Source organism: Coptis chinensis, chromosome 2, assembly GCF_015680905.1.
Source record: "Coptis chinensis isolate HL-2020 chromosome 2, ASM1568090v1, whole genome shotgun sequence".
In the NCBI taxonomy this organism is placed as follows: Eukaryota; Viridiplantae; Streptophyta; class Magnoliopsida; order Ranunculales; family Ranunculaceae; genus Coptis; species Coptis chinensis.
In genome coordinates this window covers 4,823,555-4,846,878 of record NC_141457.1, presented here as the reverse complement: position 1 = coordinate 4,846,878, position 23,324 = coordinate 4,823,555, and the positions used below count along the sequence as shown (strand labels likewise).

The 23,324-nt window shown below is 35.5% G+C and overlaps 2 protein-coding genes, 1 long non-coding RNA gene and 1 pseudogene across 3 annotated transcripts; 2 read left to right on the top strand and 2 right to left on the bottom strand.

Moving 5' to 3' along the window:
* Positions 1 to 1,642: 1,642 nt before the first annotated feature.
* On the bottom strand, positions 1,643 to 2,623 carry LOC147514469 (uncharacterized). The gene has a single exon (XM_086592593.1). It carries the CDS (start codon positions 2,621 to 2,623, stop codon positions 1,643 to 1,645), a length of 981 nt encoding a protein of 326 aa, XP_086448719.1.
* Positions 2,624 to 8,911: 6,288 nt separating this feature from the next.
* LOC147514468 (secreted RxLR effector protein 161 pseudogene) lies at positions 8,912 to 9,433 on the top strand (annotated as a pseudogene).
* A 3,003-nt stretch (positions 9,434 to 12,436) lies between these two features.
* On the top strand, positions 12,437 to 14,821 carry LOC147514467 (uncharacterized). Its single transcript, XR_015208203.1, has 4 exons — positions 12,437 to 12,866; positions 13,493 to 13,563; positions 13,648 to 13,713; positions 14,597 to 14,821. It is a non-coding gene; the product is annotated as an uncharacterized LOC147514467 (long non-coding RNA).
* Positions 13,039 to 15,438, bottom strand: LOC147514466 (uncharacterized). Its single transcript, XM_086583289.1, has 5 exons — positions 14,965 to 15,438; positions 14,301 to 14,378; positions 14,104 to 14,203; positions 13,869 to 14,005; positions 13,039 to 13,675 (listed from the first exon to the last, which is right to left on the bottom strand). The coding sequence occupies exons 1-5, from the start codon at positions 15,322 to 15,324 to the stop codon at positions 13,445 to 13,447; spliced, it is 906 nt and encodes a 301-aa protein (XP_086439415.1). The 5' UTR covers positions 15,325 to 15,438; the 3' UTR covers positions 13,039 to 13,444.
* Between the last annotated feature and the right edge of the window lie 7,886 nt (positions 15,439 to 23,324).

Here is a 23,324-nt window from a genome sequence, read left to right as displayed (position 1 = left end):
ACACCCTCCCCTTTAGAACGTTTCCTCTATTTTTGGGGCCTACCAGGCATTACCTCATCTGTGGGAGGACAAACCATGATGTTGTAACTTCCCCAATGCCACTGTTCTTTGCCCTTCATTGGTGTCCAATTCTCTTGATAGGTATCCATCATCGTTTCCTTTGAGTAGCACGGCAGGCAGAAGTCATAATATGCTGCCGGTTACCTCCGTTTAGAATAGCACGTCCAGCCTAGTTTTGAATGCTAAATACATATTTTCTTATTAAGTTTCCATACAGATTTCTTTCTCATTATCTCCTTATCTCCTTATAAAACAACAACATTGATATAAGGGTACCCCTGATATAATCACAAACAAAACATATGAACATTAACGATTCATCGTGACACTCAACTCAAGCTGATGAACCGCCATTTCACAAACCACAAAATACCATTACATCGATTCATGCCCAAACCTATACAGTGAAACATACTACCAAAACTCCATAAGGTGATCTGTGAGGTGGAAGTGGGATTTCCAAAGAAACCCAAGTTGCTAACGGTATATGTAAGTGTCGCTTATGGTGGCATCCACAGAGTCTTCATTGCTAAAACCTGGCAGAACCGCGACTGAAAAGGCAATCCAAGCTCACCACAATGACTACACAGTTGTCTTCTTCTGCTTTTGAATCATATTCAAGTAGTCAATTTTTTCATCGATCTAGAAAGGGACTTGTTCATCAAGTACATTATACAAAAGCTCAACTTCATGCGCTTGGACAAACCTTTCACAAGACACATGAATCCTTCTAAGAAAATATACACATCAAACACTCTCCATTTCACCTCACCTGTTACATACTTCTTCACTCCGTGCAACAAGAACAAAATCAACATGGAAATGATAAACACAACTATGGAAACCTCAAAAAACTCTATACACTACTACATAAAAACAAACCCAAGACGACCTAGAAAGAAACCAACACTGAAGACAACAAACCAAAGTTCAAAACATATCAATAAACAATGAGAACCATAGAGGGAGAGGATAATCAAGAAGATGAACCTTAGAAAAATCCATTATCAAGATTTGTGTTCTTGTCCTCCATGAAAAACCTTACCAAAATCACGAAGGAGAGGATAACCAAGAAGATGAAGTAAAAAAATTAGAAGCTTTGGAGGTTTGTAAACACTTTTATAGTTTGGCATAAAAATCGAGGTGAACGTTGTTTCATGTCTGTATAACAAAAACAAGCCAGAAATTGTTGATAGTAGTTCCATAAGTTGCTGGTTCCTGATTCCCACAATAGCTAATGTCCGTTTTCATTTTTGCTGGGTTGAAATCCAGCGGTCATTAATCGCTAGTATGTATGGCTAAGAAAATCTAATGGATAAATATTATTGTGCATGTCAACATCAGAAGTACAATAGGAGAAAGAGTGTGTTGCAGAGGAGAGAGAGTGTTGTAAGGAAGGGCAAAAGGGTAAAAAACTCGTTGAATTGGTCAAAATTAAAAGACATGGCCGGTTGAAGCACAATGTGCTTTTATCATGGCCAATTCAGGCAATTACCCTAAAACAAACATAATGATGTTATGATATATATAAGCTTAGTATGTTATGTTTGTTTTTTTTTTTTTGCACAAACTTTCCATTCCATTAACCAAGAGCAAAAAGTTCGTACAGACATGACTGGACAACATAGAAACCAAGTTTCACTGCCGTAGGAACTTGGCTGTTACATACTAGCGATAGATTAGACGACGCTGATGTTGCCATAAGATGGGCATGTTTGATCAGCTCTCTAGGACAAAAGACAATTTTACAGAAACTGAAACTAGTTTTGAGATGATAAATCTCATGCAAAATTCCAACAGAAGACCAAGAAACATCTGCTGATTCTCCATTTAGCTCTTGGACTATGCTCTTATTATCAGAACAGACAACCACTTTGCTAACACTTAGCTGACGGGCTTGTGCCAATCCGGTTTTTACTGCTTGCAGCTCTGCCTCTTCGGCTGATCCTGCTGCAATGTGCTTGCTTCCTGCATAGCAAATATCAGAATTCCATCTATTCATTGTATAGCCAACACCAGCTTGCAAAGAGATGGGGTCAAAACTGCCATCACAAGCAAGCATAAAAAGCTCAGAAACATGCACTTTTGGAATCAGATACTTCAAAACTATAGGTGGAGTGTTTGGAATAATACTCTTACATGCTTGCTCAAGCACCTGAGTATGAGAAATGTCCTTATAATGAGGATCAAAAACCAAAAAAAATCTATCTAACCAAATCATGTATGCAATAGATGCTAGTATAGATAAATTATGAATAATGCTATCTTTTGAGTTACCATTGGAGATAACTTTTCTAACCACATCAGAGACAGTAAAGTTTGGAGGCCAAATTTGGAAACGCATGGCAAGGGGGGAAGCGAACCAAATCTTATCAAGACTAGGGCAGCTAAAAATAACATGCTCTAAACTCTCACACACAGACTGACAACGAGGGCAGATGGAAACAGAACATACATGCCTTTCAAATAACAACTTCCTAGTAGGCAAAATACCATTAAGCAGCTTCCACATGAAGAGCTTAATACGATGAGGGGTATTAGTATTCCAAACATGACTCCACATAGATTTAACAAATACCATAGACCTGATAGGACTACAATCCTAAGATTGACTCAGAAACCAATTGTAAACTGATTTGACAGTGAATACACCATTTTTTTCTAATGGCTAAAAAATTTTCTGGTCTAAATCCAAAGGAAATAACTTAGTTTGTAAAATCTCATCCACAATAGCTTTAGTGAAAATCGTATCTAACAAAATAGTATTCCAAGAATGAGAAACATTATCAATCACCTCAGAAACATATCTAACAGAGGTTAGAGGGTTGGGTTGAGGTCCAAAAGGCTTCTTAAAAGGAAGAGAAGGGATCCAATTATCATCCCAAATGCTAATATTATTACCATCAGTTATTCTCCAACAATGAAGGTGAGAGATATCATTTCTAACCTTGATAATGTTCTTCCACCACTTAGAAGCAGAACTACTCTTTTTCGCATGCAAGAAATGCACATGAAGAAAATATTTAGCCTTAATAAGCTTGACCCAGAACAACTCAGGCTCTGTCAAGAGCTTCGAACATAACTTAGCTATAAGAGCTTTATTTTGAAACCAGGAATGCTTGAATCCAACACCACCCAAGCTTTTCTTACGACAACATGCAGCCCAATTTAACAGATGCAGCTTATGACTACCATGTTCATTATGCCCCCACCAGAAATTAGCATTTATCATGTCTAAAGAATGGCAAAAAGCCTTAGGAAACAAAGTAGTTTGCATAGAATAAATAGGGAGAGCAGATACTACACTTTTAATGAGAGTATTACGACCAGCCATAGACAAAAACTTGTTATTCCAGTTGTTGATACGAGAGAGCACATTTTTCATAATGTGAGAGGTACTAATATAATTAGGTTTCACCGGGTTAAAGTCAATACCTAAATAAGAATTACTAGTATTAGCTAAAGGTATTTTGAAAATCTTAGAGATAATTTTTTTATGCTTATGATGGTAGTTATGACTAAAAATCAAGGAAGATTTACTAAAATTGACAGATTGACCAGACATAGCACAATATTGGGTTAAACTAGTTAAAAATTGATGTGCTTCTTCAATATTAGCTCACATGAAAATAAAACAATCATCAGCAAACATAAGGTGAGTAACAGGCACTGCTGATCGAGAAATATGAATACCATGAATATGCTTCGAAGTTAACAGAGAGGAAATCATCCTAGATAAAAACTTAGAACATAAAATGAAGATGAAAGGGGATAAAGGATCCTCTTATCTAAAACCTCTAGAAGCAGTAAATTTACCAAAAGAGGAACCATCAAGGTTGATGGAGAAGGAAGTAGAGGTTAAACAAGTTGTAATCCAACTAATCCATTTTCGACAAAACCCAAATTGCTCCAGCATCTTCAAAATGAAAGGCCACTCAAGTTGATCAAACACTTTATGCATATCTAATTTTAGGGCTATACAACCATGAATGCCTTTTTTCTTTTTTAGTTTGTGAAAAATCTCATGCAGGATGATAGTATTATCTGAAATCTGCCTCTGCTTAACAAAAGCAGACTGCATAGGAGAAATTAGCTTTCCTAGAAGGGGCTTAAACCTATTAGCTAGAATTTTAGATATGATTCTATAAACAATATTACATAGACTAATACGTCGATAGGAACTAACTTTATTAGGATGAGGTATCTTAGGGATGACAGTAATATTTGTATGGTTAAAAGATTGTAACAAATTATTATTAGTGAAAAAATCATGTATAACATGTAGTAAATCATTTTTAAGCAAATCCCAGTTATCCTGATAGAATAATGGAGTAAATCCATCAGGGCTAGGAGCCTTACCTAGGTTCATAGCAAAGAGAGCAACATGTATCTCGGATAAAGTGATAGTTTGAGTTAGAAGGTCATTATCTTGTTCTGTAATCATACTTTCTATATAGGGAATATGGTCAGGGATGGATCGAGTAGAGGAGGCAAAAAGCTTTTTATAATATGTACCTCGTGCCTTTTGCATATTTTTTTTTCTTCAAGCTAGCCTACTCGTTCTGGACTCTAGTGCGGCCCTTAGACCAAACCCAATAATTGGTCGCGCTGTTACACATGATTATTGTTTAGGCCACTCTTATGAAGCGCCTGTTTTAGTCTTCAGGACCTAGTACATTAATGCGTACTTGTATCTATATTATATTTTTAAGGCATGCTTACATAGGTAACATATCTGACCTGACCCTATCAAATGTTTTAAGACAGTCAGACTTTGTGTTGGACTATTACAGCCCCTACCATGTTATATATCACTGGATTAGCGCCACAGAATCATTAAGTATTGGGGTTTTGACGCATGAACAATTAACATATTTGTACAGATCTTGAATGTTTTTCTGGAATCATTTTTTTGGGACTAATCTCATGTTTTTTAATTGTTCGTTTTATGTTTCTTTATTTATTTATCATATAATATTTATTTCCGCTGCATGATTTATGCTTAATGTCATTTACCAGTTTCTTGGTATTTATAATTTTTGAATATTGCACGCTACCAAAGTGACCGAAATATTTGGAAAATTATGCATATCAACACATGAATTAAAAATGGCATTACCATTGCAATTTCTTTATCAAGTATATGATAGTTAGCCCAAAGGTTAATTATTACTAAATTTTAAGAAATTGAAATAGGATAATTAATGTGTATTATGAATTAGAATAGGAGTTGGATACCCAAAGGTTACATACCTATCTAATTTAACGTGCATGATTAATTAGTCCTATTACTTATGGCATTTATAACATGAATGAATACTTTTGTGTATTGTGATAGAGACCCAAAGATCATATCATAATACTACCTTGTTCATCATAAATTATGGATTATTTGTGTTAAATTCAAAGTGTTAAGTTTAATTAATGTAGTGAGCATCTAATTTTTGTTGCAGTACTTGTTGTTCCCAATGCATTACAACCCCTCTATGCCTATCCTCAATGGGTCAAACTTTTCAGACTGGTATGAACATATTCAATTCCAATTAGGTTTTATGGACATTGATTTGGCACTCCAGCATGAAGAGCCTGCTAAACCCACTAATGAAACTAATGATGAGGATAGGGCCTTTTATGATGCTTGGAAAATGGCAAACAGACTTAGTCTTGGATTTATGAAAACCATGATTGCTAGAAACATTAAATCTTCACTTCCTAAGACTGAAAACGTAAAAGAATTCCTGAAATCTGTGGAAGAGCGTTTCAAAACTGCTAACAAATCCCTTGCAGGGACTTTGTTGGCCCATCCAGCTGACCACTATAAAGTATGATGGGGTTCGTGGGATGTATAATCACATCTTGGAAATGACGAACCTAACTGGAAAACTGAGAACCTTAGGGTTGAATGTTGAAGAGTATTTCCTTGTTCAGTTTATTATGAAATCATTGCCTTCTCAGTATGAACCATTCCAGATCCATTATAACACCATTAAGGAGAAATGGAATGTGAATGAACTGACCAGTATGGTTGTTCAAGAGGAGCCAAGGCTTAAGCAATAAGGATTGCAAAGTGTTCATCTCATTACTTAAGCCTTAGGATCAGGACATAAAGGAAGAAAGCCTCAAAATGGCAAGAGGGCACCTCACAAGGATAAACCTGCTCATGCCCCTCAGGTTCAAAAGAAGGAATATGACAATAAGTGCAAATTCTGTAAGAAGGAAGGACACATTTAAAAAGATTGTCAGAAAAGAAGGGAATGGTTCGAAAAAAGAGGTATGACTTCTTTTGTATGTTTCGAATCAAACCTTACTGAAGTTCCTTCTAATACTTGGTGGGTTGATTCTGGTGCTACTGTCCATGTTTCTAATTCGATGCAGGGATTCGTTACAACCCGAATCACAAATCCAAATGAGCAATTCATTATGATGGGGAATCAAGTCAAAGCTCCTGTTGCAGTTGTTGGGACCTTTAGACTTATCTTAGATAGTGGTTTTCATTTGGACTTATTTCATACTTTATATGTTCCATCTATTTCCAGAAACCTTATTTCATTGTCTAGACTTGATGATGATGGTTATTCTTGCTCATTGGGTAACAAATGATTTAGTTTATTTAAGAATTCATGTCTAGTTGGTTCTAGAATATTATGTGATGGTTTATATAGAATGAAACTTAATAACCACTTTGCCGAGACCCTTATGATCCTGCATCCTAAAGTTGGAACTAAACGTAGCCGTATGACTGACATGTCCTCCTTCTTGTGGCATAAAAGATTGGGGCATATCTCCAAAGAAAGAATTCAAAGATTAGTAAGAGATGGGATTCTTAAGAACCTAGATTTTACTGATCTTGGAGTGTGTGTGGATTGTATTAAGGGTAAACAAACCAAACACACTAAGAAAGGTGCCACAAGAAGCTCAAGTCTCCTTGAGATCATTCACACTGACATTTGTGGACCATTCACCACTCCATGCCTTAATGGTGAAAAGTACTTTATCACTTTTATTGACGACTTTTCATGTTATGGATATATCTATTTGTTGCATGAAAAATCTCAGTCAGTGGATGCCCTTGAGGTATACGTTACTAAGGTTGAAAGACAATTAGATAGAAAGGTGAAAATCGTAAGGTCTGATAGAGGTGGTGAGTACTATGGTTGCTATGATGAGTCAGGACAACACCCTGGTCCATTTGCTAAATTTCTAGAAAAGCGTGGCATATGTGCTCAATATACAATGCCAGGAACGCCTCAGCAGAATGGTGTTGCTGAAAGGCGTAATCGTACACTCATGGATATGGTTAGGAGTATGTTAAGTAACTCTATCTTACCCGTTTCATTGTGGCTTGAAGCTCTAAAGACCGCTGTGTACATCTTAAATAGGGTTCCCAATAAGTCAGTTCCAAAAACTCCTTTTGAGTTATGGACTGGAAGGAAACCTAGCTTAAGGCTCGTCCATGTTTAGGGATGTCCAACGAAAGTCAGACTTTATAACCTACAAGAAAGTAAATTGGATTTCAAGACAGTAAGTGGTTACTTCATCAGTTACCCAGAGAAATCCAAAGGGTATAGATTTTACATGCCTAACCAAAGTACGAGAATCATGGAAACCGGTAATGCCATATTCTTTGAGGATGGTGAAATTAGTGGGAGTGAATTACCACATCATGTGTCTATTGAAGAGAATAGGACACAACTAGGAAAGTGGTAAATGACGAAGTTATGGTACGAGTAGTTTTACCTTTACCTTCTAGAAAAGTTGTTCCTATTGTTGTTGATCATAACAATAACAATGAACAACAAATAAACGACCAACCACTCTATAACGAAAATGTCGCCAATGAACCTGTTGTAAATGAACCACAAGGAGTTCCATTACGAAGATCTCATAGAGATTGGAGATCTGCGATTTTGGATGATTACGTGGTATATTTACAAGAACATGATCATGACATTGGGACTGATAATGAACCAGTTTCGTACGAACAAGCCATCAAATGCACTGATTCTTCTAAATAGATTGACGCCATGAAGGATGAGATGAAATCAATGGAACATAATGAAGTTTGGGAACTTGTCGAATTGCATGAAGGATGCAAGAAAGTCGTGGGAAAGTGGATCTTTAAGATCAAGCGCAATAATAAAGGCAATATCGATAAGCATAATGCCAGATTTGTTGCCAAAGGTTTTCACTCGAAAAGCAGGTGTTGATTACACATAGACCTTCTCACCTGTATCCAAGAAGGACTCGTTTAGAATCATCATGGCATTGGTGGCCCATTTCGATTAGGAGTTACACCAAATGGATGTAAAGGCCGCTTTTCTAAACAAAAATTTAGATGAAGAAATTTACATGGATCAGCCTAAAGGTTTTGCAGCAAAAGAACAAGAACATCTGGTTTGTAAGCTTAAGAAATCAATATATGGACTAAAACAAGCCTCTAGAAAATGGTATATTAAGTTTCATAATACTATTACCACCTTTGGGTTTAAGGAAAACATTGTTGATAACTGTATATACCTGAAGGTTAGTGGGAGTAAGTTTATTTTCCTGATTCTATATGTTGATGATAACTTACTTGCCAGTAGTGATCTTGGTTTATTACATGAAATCAAGTATCTCACCAAGAACTTTGACATAAAAGATATGGGTGAGGCACCCTATGTGATTGGCATCGAAATTTTTCAAGGCCGTTCACATGGATGGTTAGGATTGTTTCAGAAAGCATATATTAACAAAGCTAGTTCTGGAGAGATTCCGTATGGAAAATTGTTCAGCTGGGGAATCCCCAATTCAAAAGGGGGATAATTTTTGCCTTATGCAGTGTCCAAATAATGAATTAGAACGTAAGCAAATGGGAGCAATGCCATATGCTTCAGCTGTAGGAAGCCTAGTGTATGCACAGACTTGCACTAGACCAGACATTAGCTTTCCAATTGGTGTTCTGGGTAGATACCAGAGTAATCCAGGGATGGAACACCGGAAACTTGCCAAGAAAGTTCTAAGGTACTTGAAGGGAACAAAAGATCACATGGTCACATTTAGGAAAACTGATCATCTTGAGGTGATTGGTTACTCATATTCAGATTTTGCTGGTTGTCTTGATAGCCGAAAGTCCACATTTGGATATGTGTTTATGTTGGCTGGAGGGGCTATTTCATGGAAAAGTGCGAAGCAATCTATCATTGCCGCATCCACCATTGAAGCTGAGTTTGTGGCTTGCTTTGAAGCCACAGTTCATGGCTTATGGCTGCGGAATTTTATCTCAAGGCTTAGAGTTGTCGACTCTATTTCTAGGCCACTGAGAGTTTACTGTGATAATGCCACTTCTCCAAGAATGACAAATATTCTAAGGGTGCTAAACATATGGAGTTGAAGTTTCTTTCTGTAAAGGAAGAAGTATGTACAAAAACAACGAGTGTCTATTGAACATATTAGCACCAAACTTTTAATTGCTGATCCATTAACCAAAGGGCTCCCACCAAAGACATTTAAGGAACACGTTCTCACTATGGGTCTTGGTTGTCAACCTTGACTATGTTTCGGTTATTTGGATTGAATGCATTAAGTTACCTTTCATTACGATAGACACTTTGAGATCTCATGTAATTTGTTTATCTTATTTCCTATTTCCATTATATGTACGTACATTTATAAATGGATTTCAGGATGGACATAATCTAGACATTATTATTTGCCTACACTTCTTACTTATGGTTCATGTCATTCAAGTTACTCATGTTGTAGTACATGGAAGGGACTGTGCCGTTTTAATGACACACTACCACCATGACTCACATAAGTAAGTTGTTTTGATTATGACATTATGACAACCAAATTATGTAAAAGCATGTATTGGATATATTTTCAAAAACGTGGTCGCAATTATGTTGTTTTATTGTCAACCCACACGAGTCATTTTACAAAACATTTTATAAATAAAATCACTGTTTAGTTTTGTCATATATACCAAGTGGGAGAATGTAAGATATGATATAATAGTCCAAAAACCACTATATCATATCCTGTCAACAAGTCAAAACTTTATAGACTTTTGGTTTCTAAATTGATGTGTGGGTTACTTCTAAGTAAATATCCTATTTACTCATGCCTTAATTACATTGGCTAATTAAGATAAAAATGTACATTTTCGATCTATTCCACCTTTTATGGGAAAGGGGAGATAAAAAGACTTGGAAGATTAAGAGTGTAACCACCGTCCTCTCTCCATCCTTTATAAAAGAGTGTAGAAACCCCATATTTCGACACTACAACAATTAACACAATAAAGAATATAAAGGTTTGGAAGAGAAACGGTGATTTCCTATCGGATTCAACACATCACTCTTGCAATGGATCAAGGTACAATTTTATTGATTCATTATTTACATTCTTTATACAATGTGAAATAATCTATGATTCATGATACTCTAAATGCTATTAAATTAGTATTACATATAATATAATTCATGGTCATTTCTCGTCTTAGCAATGACTTCCATTAAAAGACAATTCACAATCTGAAAATGGAATCTAATGAAATATCTTTTTCATAACTCATCTTCTGAGTAAGTAGGGGGTAATACAAATTAAGTGAAAGAAAACAAGAAGATATTAGTGGTGAGCAACCCCGATTGACTGGTTTCTTGGCAAGAGGCGGTTGTGGCCATGCATGTTTTGACTTTTGAGATCATAAACACCCCAAACAAGCTTAAAGGATCGTGACTTTGACACGGATTTGGGATTTCTCTTCTCTGTGTAAGCTATATATCATCATATACATATATTTTTACAAAAAGAATTTGTTAATTCTACACTAGCAAAGAACCATTTGTTGAGCCCGAAGTCTATATAATCAGAACTTCTCTAAGCCCCACATCTTACATGGTTTCCATCCATGGAGAGTTGACATAACGAAAATGTCCATATAATCGTAACTTCTCTAAGCGACATCCGACATGGTTTCCATCCATGGAGAGTCTTGACGTAGGAAAATGCAAGTCGAGGAAATTACTACGATTAGTAGGCAAAAACAGGCTAGATCAAGTGCAAGAACAAGATGTACACTCTTGAACTTCTCCAATACCCGACTTGAAGTATCATCGAACGGAATGCCCAATTGGTGACTTTGCTTGTGAAAACAGTTGCATCTCCGCCCATGCATGGATCACCTGTAAATAGAGAATTGGTTGAGAGTTGAGACACAATGGTCAGTTGTGCTTTTGATTATATATATCAACTTGTAGATATTTGTATCCACGTTTCATCTATTACCAATGCTCCTTTTTTTTAATAAGATTAAGATGTCGATATGACAAGAACATGAGTGTGTTAGAATAGTTGTATCAACACAGCCACTAGAGTGGAACAGAAGGAACAATAGACAAGGACAGAATTAACAAGTAATAACCAAAGCGCGGATTAGGCTGTCCTTAAGGAAAGATTTTTCCCCTTCCAATGGTGCAGAAAGGTAGCAGTGGCGTCTTTCTCACAGGATTCAATGGTTAACAGCAGTCTGACTTTGCACTAGAACAGACTACCCTCTAGAACATCAATATAACTCTCTCTGGCGGCTAAAGGAAGAAGAGAAGAAGAATAGGATGAGATCGAGTTCTGTTTCTCTGAGATGGGTTGAGATCAACTCTATCTTCTATGGACGCATAGCCCCTGTATTTATAGAGGTAGGTTGGTCACAGGTAGTGGTGGATAACCAATGTGAGACTATCTCCAATGCACTAAAGTGGAGAGAACACACTTTGTTCATCTCCTCCACTTTGCACACACACACTAGTATTTAGAAATACTTATAGAGATTCCAACAATCCCCCACTATTTCAAAATACTAATAGTCCCCCACTATTTTGGAATAGGATATTACAAAAGAAATGGGTTAACTAAATGCCGGAAAGAATCGAAAAAACAATGCATAAGATACTGGTGCTTTACGGGCTTGAACCAGTCATAGGGTAACATGTCTTATAATACGTGAAAGTGGTAGATTAAAAAATCTTTGAACCAATATTCCCTTGTAGTAAAATAGATCACATGCACCCACACTGTAAAGGAAGAAGTTTCTCTTATTTCCTATTTCTATTATATATATGTACGTACATTTATGAATGGATTTACGGATGAAAGTAATCTAGACATTATTATTTGCATACACTTCTTACTTATGGTTCATGTCATTCAAGTTACTCATGTTGTGGTACATGGAAGGGACTGTGCCGTTTCAATGGCACACTACCACCATGACTCACATAAGTAAGTTGTTTTGATTATGACATTATAACAACCAAATTATGTAAAAGCATGTATTGGATATATTTTCAAAAACGCGGTCGCAATTATATTGTTATATTGTCAACCCACACGAGTTGTTTTACAAAACGTTTTATAAATAAAATCACTGTTTAGTTTTGTCATATAGACCAAGTGGGAGAATGTAATATATGATATAATAGTCCAAAAACCACTATATCAAGTCAGAACTTTATAGACTTTTGGTTTCTAAATTGATGTGTGGGTTACTTCTAAGTAAATATCCTATTTACTCATGCCTTAATTACATTGGCTAATTAAGATAAAAATGTTACATTTTCTATTCCACCTTTTATGGGAAAGGGGAGATAAAAAGACTTGGAAGATTAAGAGTGTAACCACCGTCCTCTCTCCATCCTTAATAAAAGAGTGTAGAAACCCCATATTTCGACACTACAACAATTAACACAATAAAAAAATATAAAGGTTTGGAAGAGAAACGGTGATTTGCTATCGGATTCAACACGTCACTCTTGCAATGGATCAAGGTACAATTTTATTGATTCATTATTTACATTCTTTATACAATGTGAAATAATCTATGATTCATGATACTCTAAATGCTATTAAATTAGTATTACATATAATATAAAACATGGTCATTTCTCGTCTTAGCAATGACTTCCATTAAAAGACAATTCACATTCTGAAAATAGAATCTAATGAAATATCTTTTTCATAACTCATCTTCTGAGTAAGTAGGGGGTAATACAAATTAAGTGAAAGAAAAACAGTAAGATATTAGTAGTGGGCAACTGATTGACTGGTTTCTTGGCAAGAGGCCGGTTGTGGCCATGCATGTTTTGACTTTTGAGATCATAAACACCCCAAACAGGCTTAAAGGATACGTACCCTGACACGGATTTGGGATTTCTCTTCTCTGTGTAAGCTATATATCATCATATACATATATTTTTTACAAAAAGAATTTGTTAATTCTACACTAGCAGTAACCATTTGTTGAGCCTGAAGTCCATATACTGTAACTTCTCGAAGCCTGACATCTGACATGGTTTCCATCCACGGAGAGTTGACAGAACGAAAATGTCCATATACTGTAACTTGTCTAAGCCTGACATCTGACATGGTTTCCATCCATGGAGAGTCTTGACAGAAGGAAAATGCAAGCTGAGGAAATTACTACAGCGCCGGCAAAACAGGCTAGATCAAGTGCAGTAACAAGAGGTACACTCTTGAACTTCTCCAATACCCCGACTTGAAGTATCATCAGAACGGAATGCCCAATTTGTGACTTTGCTTGTGAAACAGATTGCATCTCCACCCATGCAGGGATCACCTGTAAACAGAGAATTGGTTGAGAGTTGAGACACAATGGTCAGTTGTGCTTTTGATTATATATATCAACTTGTAGATATTTGTATCCACGTTTCATCTATTACCAATGCTCCTTTTTTTTTAATAAGATTAAGATGTAGATATGACAGGAACATTAGTGTGCATCCATATGTGTTACGAAAACAAGCCTATACCTTGAGACGAAAGAGTCCAAAAAAATTTGATCCAGATAACAATCCTCCATTTTTGCTGTTCATATTTCTTGTGCCCATAAACATAACATACAATCCAAACCCAAACATAAGCATAGCACTGCCAACAAGAAACATATCTGCAATGAACGTTTCAACAATTCTAGTTAGGGAAAATATAGACAAGAAATAAACATTGATCATCTAACTATTGTAAATCGAAGAAAGAAGGAAGTACCTATGGCTTCAATTAGTAGCTGCATTACATGTCCTTCATCTGACCCTTTTGACATCGTTTGGAAATAGTCAAAGTATGATTCTAGAATGAGGAAGAAACCCTGAAATGATAACAATGATATTTGATGAGCAATGTCGATCGACATATGTAACTGTAAAAGTAATTCATTTTCAGTGTTTCCATGAGGAATATCTTACATCGACATAACACAAGACTGAACCTAGCAAGGAACCTGCAACCGCAAACAATGAAAAGAACCTGCAGTCGATTATTCCCTGCATAAAAAGAATAGGTCCATGTCATTGTCGGATCAATATATATCATTCTCCTCCACTAGCTCCACATATTAGTATTTGTAGCTTCATATAGGCCCCTTCATATATATGAAGTTGCCAAATAATTGAAGGGATTTGAAGCTGCCCCTCATTATTTTGCATGCCTAGCTCGTCCGAGCCTATGAAGTGATCATTTTATATGTTGCTGCGCCCTGCAGGAGTACCAGCAGAACTGCAGATTCTGATCCTATATAGCTAGGTACCTATTTAGCTTTCTCCTAATATAATTACCATTTGATAGATGACACTTTGGTAAATTTGTTACAATCTGTAGTTATGATTTATTATTACCTTGCTATAATTTTGTTAAAGCGTGCAATCATTTGTATTTAGTTACGTATGTGTATATATTCCTTTATTGTCAATCTGTAGATTATTTGTCATCTACTACTATCTGCATCAATTGTTTTTGGCATAACTGCATGCTGCATTTGTAACAATCTGTGTGATGCGACACACAAATATCTCTAAAAAGCAAAAGAAAGAAAGAAAAACTCCTAGGAAAACTATGAAACAGAAGGAGTACCTTTTCAATAAGCATCTCGGCCAGTCGTTTCCAAGACACCCGTCCTTTCACTTTGACCAACGGCCTGAAGGTGGTAGTAAGAGCGGCCCTTGCAATGCCAAATACTATAGACGGAAGATCAACTCCAGTACTAGTATTCTTTGTTTGTGGTTCCACGGTCGATGCTACACTTTGGGAAGCAATAACCGATGTCTTCACAACTACTTTAGACATACCTATTGTTCCATTTACATAAGCTCTTCTCCACACCTTACTTGAACTTATGAAAGAACAACCATTTGAAACGATAGACGAAGAAGAAAAAGGAATATTTAATCTAAGGGGCGTTGATGCGCGTAGCAATCCGCTTGTTACTGCCATTGTTAAGAGCTGCTTTGGTCTTGTGCCTTTTGATTGTTGAGCTTTTCCTCTCTGTGGGTAATTGCTATCCCTTGGTTTAGTTTTGGTGTGGTGTTTGTGTGTCTTCAAGTCTTAGTTACTAGTTTTATAGTGGGGAGAAAGAGACTACTATGAGAGAAGATTCGCAGCATATTGAGGCAGCTGCATGAATTTGTCGGGATGTGATGGAGGACCTCAATTCCAGCTTTCTTGGAAAGGTTGGTTGTTGAATGAGGAAATATCAACCATATAGTCCATATCTGTAGTCTAAGAGACACGTTTGAAATTGTGTGTATGGTGTGTCCAGACTTCAGCCGTTAGGTCTATTATTTTAGATACTGTCAACAAGAACCATGCATACCCTCACCAAATGGTTTCTTTCTACATTTTCTTGTTTTGATTTTACCGTTTTTCATCTTTTGTTAGATCTAAAATATGGACACTATATCCAGCTAATAATGTCTATTTTGTAGCCAAAATGAGTGTCACAAATGATGCGAATGCCATTCTAGCCATCAAAATTTTGACAACAATGAAACCTGTACTATACTATGGTTTTTTGCTGTTCAGTATAGTAAAATGCCTAGAGCTACCCCTTTAAGGAGAAACACAGAACTACATATAGTCTATAACACTAAACGTTTGTGCAGTTTACTAGTTTAGCTAGACAGAAATTCTAGCAATGCACAAAAACCCCGTCCGTTAGATATTTAATTTGTGCTACAGTCTTACAGAAGTAGCTGCTTAATATGGCGTAAACTTAAACATACAAAAAACCAAAATTGAAGTGTAAATAAATTTGATGTAAAATCGGAATCAGTGATAACTAGATCGTTTTCGAGTTCAGACGAGACGGGGAACCGACCTTTCGACACACTACCGCATGTGGGGCCATGAGTTCTAACAACAGAACATATGTTCGATTAATAGTTTTCTAGTGACTTTTTAAATTTTGTACTAACAGGCTAGGCTCATTTCCGTCCTTGGTAGCACCTTTACTAGTTTGTTTTGAATAAGAAGCTTTTCTAATCATTTTATCGTCACATATTTTGACTCTTTTAACAATACCCTGCATAACGTACATCAATTTTAACCGTCCGTGTGGTAATCAATATTTGGACATGAGCAGTAGCACATGCAAAATGGACGGAAACGAAAGAAAGTCAGAAAAACTGGATCTGGCTAGCTTGTTGTGTTTGGTTGTAGGCAGTTCAGGTGTTCAACAAAAGATGTGGATGCAATTGAAACCCACTGTTTTGGTTTCTGTGTGGATTGTCGTGGTGTAAAAGGAGTCATTGTTCAAATGCTTCTAAGCTTTGTGTCTTTAACTACACAAAATACCAGCACACGTTGGTCAAATACTTGGTACCCAAACTCAATTTAGATTGTAACCGGCCACCAAGACTCGGAAAGCGTTATTTCTTTCTTGATGAATAGAAATGTTTACCGTACAAAACAACTCCACTGCATACAACTGTTCTGAAGAAATAGACATGCCGATTGTATATTTTGAAACGTTTTTGTTGCATTCTTTGCGACTAAAGTGACAAAATATTTTTGCTAAATTCTTTACTAAAGTTTAACGTCCCAACACTACACAAGTAACTTATGTTACTTTGTCTATCATAACCAAAATCTTGCGCTTAGTTTTGGCCCATAATCGAAAACTTTCAGAGAATATATAGGAAAGGGGAAGACTAATGGCAAACTATTATAATGTGTTATTTGTTGTCTCTTTCGTTTTGCATACATTTTTATATCCGATTCATGGAGAGGAACTCATTGATTTCATATAAAAGGAAAGATGGTTACAAAATGTTTTGACAAATGTGTTGATGATTATATTGCGATAAACGGATTCGTGAGGGTTCAAACGGACTCCTTCCTAGCTAGATTGGGTGTCAAATGAGATCATGTCCAACATTGTGATTTAGACTGTGCAGTAATGTAACTAACTAACGTAAATTTTTGGCATATATTTTGATAAAATATATATATATATATATATAGTCCGGTTCCTAAAAGGACTTTAAATAAGTACCAAATCTAAAATGCCCACAACTTCATCTACAAATTAATTTAAAACCTAATTTTTTTGTACATATGATCTATTAACTATAAAGAACATCTCTACAAAAATTCAACTTGTTTGACAATTTTTAACATTGACAAAAAATGATAACAAAAACTAGACATTTTTGGACTATTATATATTTTTTCAAAAGTGGACAACAATTTTTATCTAAGTTAGAAGATATCAAACGGGTTGAATTTTTGTAGAGATGTTCTTTATGGTTAGTAGATCATATGCACAAAAGATTAGGTTTTAAATCATTTTGTAGGTGAAGTTGTGAGTGTTTTAGATTTGGTCCTTATTTAAGGTCCTTTTAGAAACCGGGCTATATATTATATATTGTTCCAAATTCCCTATAAGCGTTAGAAAAAAATTTCAATGCCCATTTGCCAATGAAATGAGGAAGTGGTTGGCAGATAGTTTTAAGGACACTACTACAAAAATGCAAATAGATAGCATTCATTCAATAACACTTATAAAAAAACGCTATGAAAAATTTGGGGATAGCGTTTGTTGATTTAGTGCTATGAAAATTTTCAACTAGACAACTTACAATTGCGTTTGGACGAATAGCGCTATATAATTGATTGCGTTTTTTGACCAAATGCTATTGTACGTCAGCAGGCCCAATTTTTAAGCTCACTCAAACGAAAATCCAAAATTTAAGCCCGGCGCTTATTTTTTTCCCAATTTTCGCTCATTCCAAATTGAGAAAACCCCCGTACTCACTGAGGCAAAACAGCACCACCGTTTTCCACCACCTCCAAACCCCCATACTCACACTGTAAAACATTACCTCTTTTCTGAAATGACGGTATCTCACATCGTAATACACAACAATCTAGTATCAGACGAACCAGGTCGAGGAGGAGAGCTTGAAGGAGGAAGACAAACCAGGTAAGATGATTCTGATTTCGGTTTGACTTCTCTATATTCTAATTTGTTTAAGCACAAATTCTAATTGTTTTTCGTTTTGGGGTTTTCAATTTGGGAGTTATAGGTGCAGCCTTAGCTTAAATGAGGTATCTTTGGAATTTGAGGTACGTATTTTTTTTTTTGTTCAATTCAATCTGATGTTTTTTTTTTGTTTGCAAGAGGAACTATTGTCTTCCTTTCTTCAGCTAAAATATGAAAAATTGATGCCTAGACTTGAAGAAGAATATTGGATAAGAAATAAATTTTAAGTGTTTGTGTTGGTGGGTTTTTTGTGTTGTGCCACAAAATGGGTTTCAAACATGACTGGAAAGTCTATGAGTTACTTAAATTATATACAAGGTTTGTTAAACTAATAGTGTGAAAGATTAGTTGTGAAAGTTAAATTAAGTCTGAATATTGTGAAAGTAAGTGTGGTTTGTCTTTATTTTATAGTTTCTTTTCGGTGGTAAACCTGTTTTCTCCGCTAAGATTCAAGACTACACCAATGAGGTCATTGTCGACCTATCCGGATGGATTGATCAATCCAGAATGACGCACCCACATGTGTAGAAATGAAGGAAACGATTTCAAGGCTTCTTAAGAAATAAATTTTATAAGCTTTATGTATGATATGCATACTGAACTAGGAATCTCACATCCATTTATCTTAGCATATGATCCTTGAACTATTCAAAGTACCTGTTATGGAGAGAAAAAAAAAAACAATTGGTCATTTTCTAATTTGTGTATAGTCTGACAAAAAAAGCCAAGCAATATCTTTGAACAAGGTAGATCTAGGATCTAGCTTGCTCACACTGTCCATCCCATACTTTGAATGGAGAAACCCAAGTGTTCTCCGTCATTTGGTTGAGGATTTCTAAACTGAATATTTTGTGTTTTTGTGAGATACTAGTCTATCATATATAAGTTTATGCACTTCTATCAAATTCACTTGGTGACTTTTTTGGCTGCCAATTATTGAACTTCATATAACGTGGCTATCTATTAAACCTAATCTCCACACGCCCACCCCTCCCTCAAAGCAGGGTGTTCTTTATGGATTTTAATAGTTGAAAAACAGCTTGGAGCCTTAGATTGACCGAAGATTTAGGTTGTGGTTTGACTTGCAGGTTGTTGCACTCATGCGAAGATATATGTAATCTAACAGTTGCACTCTTTTAAGCAATATGGGTTACCCAGGATAGTACTTGTTAACATACTTTTTAATTGTGTCATCTGGATGTTAATGTTTTACTTATGCATTATTTTAAATTGTTAGATTGGATGAGGACTTGGGCTTCGACATCATATAACAATAGCACAAACAGATGCGCAGATTCATTACAATGCAAGTTTGCAGTTTACTGTAATCTAGGAAACTGATATATATTGAAAATATTCATTTAATAATTTTATCTCTTTGAACTTAGTAGGTTAACTATTTTGTTCTTGCTTATTCTTTCTTTACTGAAGGTTACTGCAAGAGTTGAGATGGCATTAGTCAACACGGTTGCAAATAGCATTTGCGTGCCGGCGTGCCGCTGTGGAGATCAGATTAGTTGGTGGTCTTGACAAATACAATAACAGTGACATAACGGTATAGTAGTCTTAAATATAGGTCTCAGACTTTGTAATGTATATGCTTGTTTATAATCACCTATATTTGTTGACTTAGGATTATTTGATATGGTTGCCAAATACATATGGTTGGACTGATTGGGCATTCTTCTTGTTCACATAGTAATCTATATTCTTGCTACTTTACCAGGACCAACCATTTGAATCTTTGCATTACAGGACCATGTGGTATATGTTTTAAGAATGTGAATCTCATTAAGTAAATAAGTAATTCAAACGTTCTGCTGGACTTATCCTTCCACTTGTCTAAACTTTTTTGTATTAGCACATTCAATTTGTTGAGAAGTAGAACCTTACGTTTCCCATGCTAGCTTTGTACTCGTTTCCTTTATCGTAGATACTGGTATAGATATTTGACCATTCTAAACTTTTTGTCTTATTATAAATTTGTACAGGTTCATACTATGTTTAATGAGTGAAACTTTAGGTGGTTGTTAGGAGCTTTAGTTATTTTCTTGACTTTGAATTGGCTTCTATCATATTCTCATTGCTATTAGGTTGCTAAAATTTTGTTGGAAGCATCTCTACCAACAAGGTATGACTAAGGTAAGTCCTTTGAATGAGATAAGAGTAGGTATTGTTATAGTTGTACTTGGGTAACTGCAACAAATACTTCAGACTGATTAGATAAGGGGATTTTAGTGAGTTTTTATTTTTTTTAGCAGGTTTATGTTAAGAGTGATTGATGACTCTATTTAAGTGAAATCAGAAAGCTAGTGAGCTAGCCAAAAGTGGCAGTAATGGAAGCTTGCAAGCACAGATCAATTACTTGCCTTTTTGTCAATGGAGATCCGATCAGGTGACATATATACCCATGTATTAGTTAGGGGTCTTATTGCTTTAGTATGTCTAGAGTACTAACACTCTTTTATGTATCACCAGTTTGTAGGTTTTACTCTACAGGGAGTTTGACTTAACCTGCATAACACGTGCATCACAGGTACATTTCTCTAGTGCATTTAAAAAAAAAGAAAAGAAATCCAGTAATTACCTTAGGCATGTAGCTCCATGCCTTTAGGTTTAGAGCAATCTATAATGCCTTGTAAGAAAGAGAATAGGCACTAAAAATATTTTTGGATTAGTCTCGAAATAATATATGATTGAATATGCTAAGTGTAGTGATGGATGTTTAGGATGTTTATGTGTTGGTTCCTGTATGAATTGAAACTGAGAAATTTTATGGTTTAAAGTTATATTTGTTCAGTTAAAAAGGTATAATGCAAGGTATGTGAAAGTGTAAATGGTCAGTATCTAAATTTCTAAATGCGTTATTTGTTCTGTTGCTCTATTAGTTGGCGTTATTTGTTAGCCCCTACTATTTATTCTACTAGTTCTATTATTAAAGGATGATTCACTCAAGTTGACCCTTGGACGCACATTGACTCATGGTAATGTTGGACTCAATATGAGCGGGTAAGTTTTGGTAATTAGCTTAGTGAAACCTTAAGTAAATCCATATCTCTTTATTGTTGGATGATGCATATATTTTGAAATGATGTTTATAGTATCGGGTATGTCCATAAGTTATGTTTGTTTAAGTCATGGATGTGTCTTAACGTTATAGTTCCTTCAAGTATGTTTGCTCAAATATTAGTATTGATATTTCTTGGTGTATGTATGGATGGTTTCGATTGTTCTCATGTTTTTTCTTGCTACTTCTTACCTTCACTCATCATGATGAGCTGTTGGGTAGCTTTTATTCGCTTGGTGCGTTGTTATTACGCCCTTACAAGTTTTGTAGGAATTTGATGGTTGAAAGCACTAAAACACGACTAAGGTCCATATGTACTATCTTTGTACCTCTTTTGCTTATCTTTTAGAAAGTTTTATAGTAAGTATTATTGGTTAAGGACGTAATGTTTTGATAGCTATGGGACTCGGATGTATATATTTAGCTTATTGTTTTCGACAATGACTTTGTATGAGGTGCTTGGATGATCTGGCATTTGTCGAGACATTCAACTACTTCGGCGTACTAAGTCCTAGTGTTGCAGTGATCTCATTTTTGTAAACAGGTTACTTAACTGTTCTGGCATTAGTCGAGACGGTTAAGTAGCTAGGTTGATCAATGAAAAGTATATTGCTTTGTTTTTGTTATGACAGGATTTATATTTATGGAATGTTGAAAATACAGAAGAGATGTTGTCGAAATTTTACCATAAAAATCACGTGTCTGATTTTATTTTTACTTCTTGGATGCTATATCTATATTCTCCAATTGACACAATTAAATTCAAGAGCTAAACCATTTTTTATACTATTTTTAAAAGTTAGTTGCTACTTGCTAGATATCGCTTTTAGTACGAGATTTGTGCGGAAGTTTGAAAGGGTTCACTAACAAAAGATAAGTGCTCTCAAGTGGTTGGTTGCTCAATTGAATTTTGCCTTGGTGTTTAACAAGGACCCAGGTATACAATGTTTTAATTTGTATTTAGTTAACCTCAAAAGTCACTGTGGTTAGTACTTAGATATTTTCATCGGTACATATGGTTCTCCTAGTGCAGAGTTATTATGTCTACTAGTGTGGAATTACCATAATAACCATTAGGAAGGTTGAATGTATCAGTTGTCAAATTTGGTTTTAATGGTTACTTTAGATTGATGGAAGAGTGCTCGTGATTGGAAAAGTGATTCTTTACTAGTTCTTATGTAAATTCTGAGATGTAACTAGTCTGTCGTTTGCATATAAGATTATATTGACTAGACCATCTTCCAGCATGTGATGAGTTTTCGTCATGTGTACTAGTTCTTTATGTAACTTATATTTTGTTATCTCGATCGATATTGATAATCACATGTAGCAAAACACTTCATAATAACGTATAGATAAGTAATCTTTAAGCTTATAAATAGTGTAGTGATTACTTTTTTCATTCAAATTCATCGAGAGTATTTTCATTTCAGTGGATCTATAAGCTCAAAATGGGAAGAGCGCTCACTCAATGATAGTGAGAGGTTGATGGTTCAAATCCATCTGGATTCAATTGAATTTCTTTTTAATGGATATTTATAATTTTGAAATCAATTAAAACTGGAATTTGAAAATGTGCATAGATCTTTAAAACACCATAAAACAAGTATAGCATTTTTGAAAAAACGCTATTGAAAAAAGGATAGCAATAAAGAAAAACGCTATTGAAATGCATAGCACATCTATAATAAACGCTATCGTTCTGTAATAGCGCTAAGGAAACAACGCTATAAATATAATAGCGTTTGTCAATAAATGCTATTAATTCAATAGCGTTTTTTCAGAAAACGCTATCAATAAAAGCATAGCATCATCATTAATAGCGTTTTGGAAAACGCTATGGACACCAACCATAGCGTTTTTCGCATGCTATCTTAAGACTTT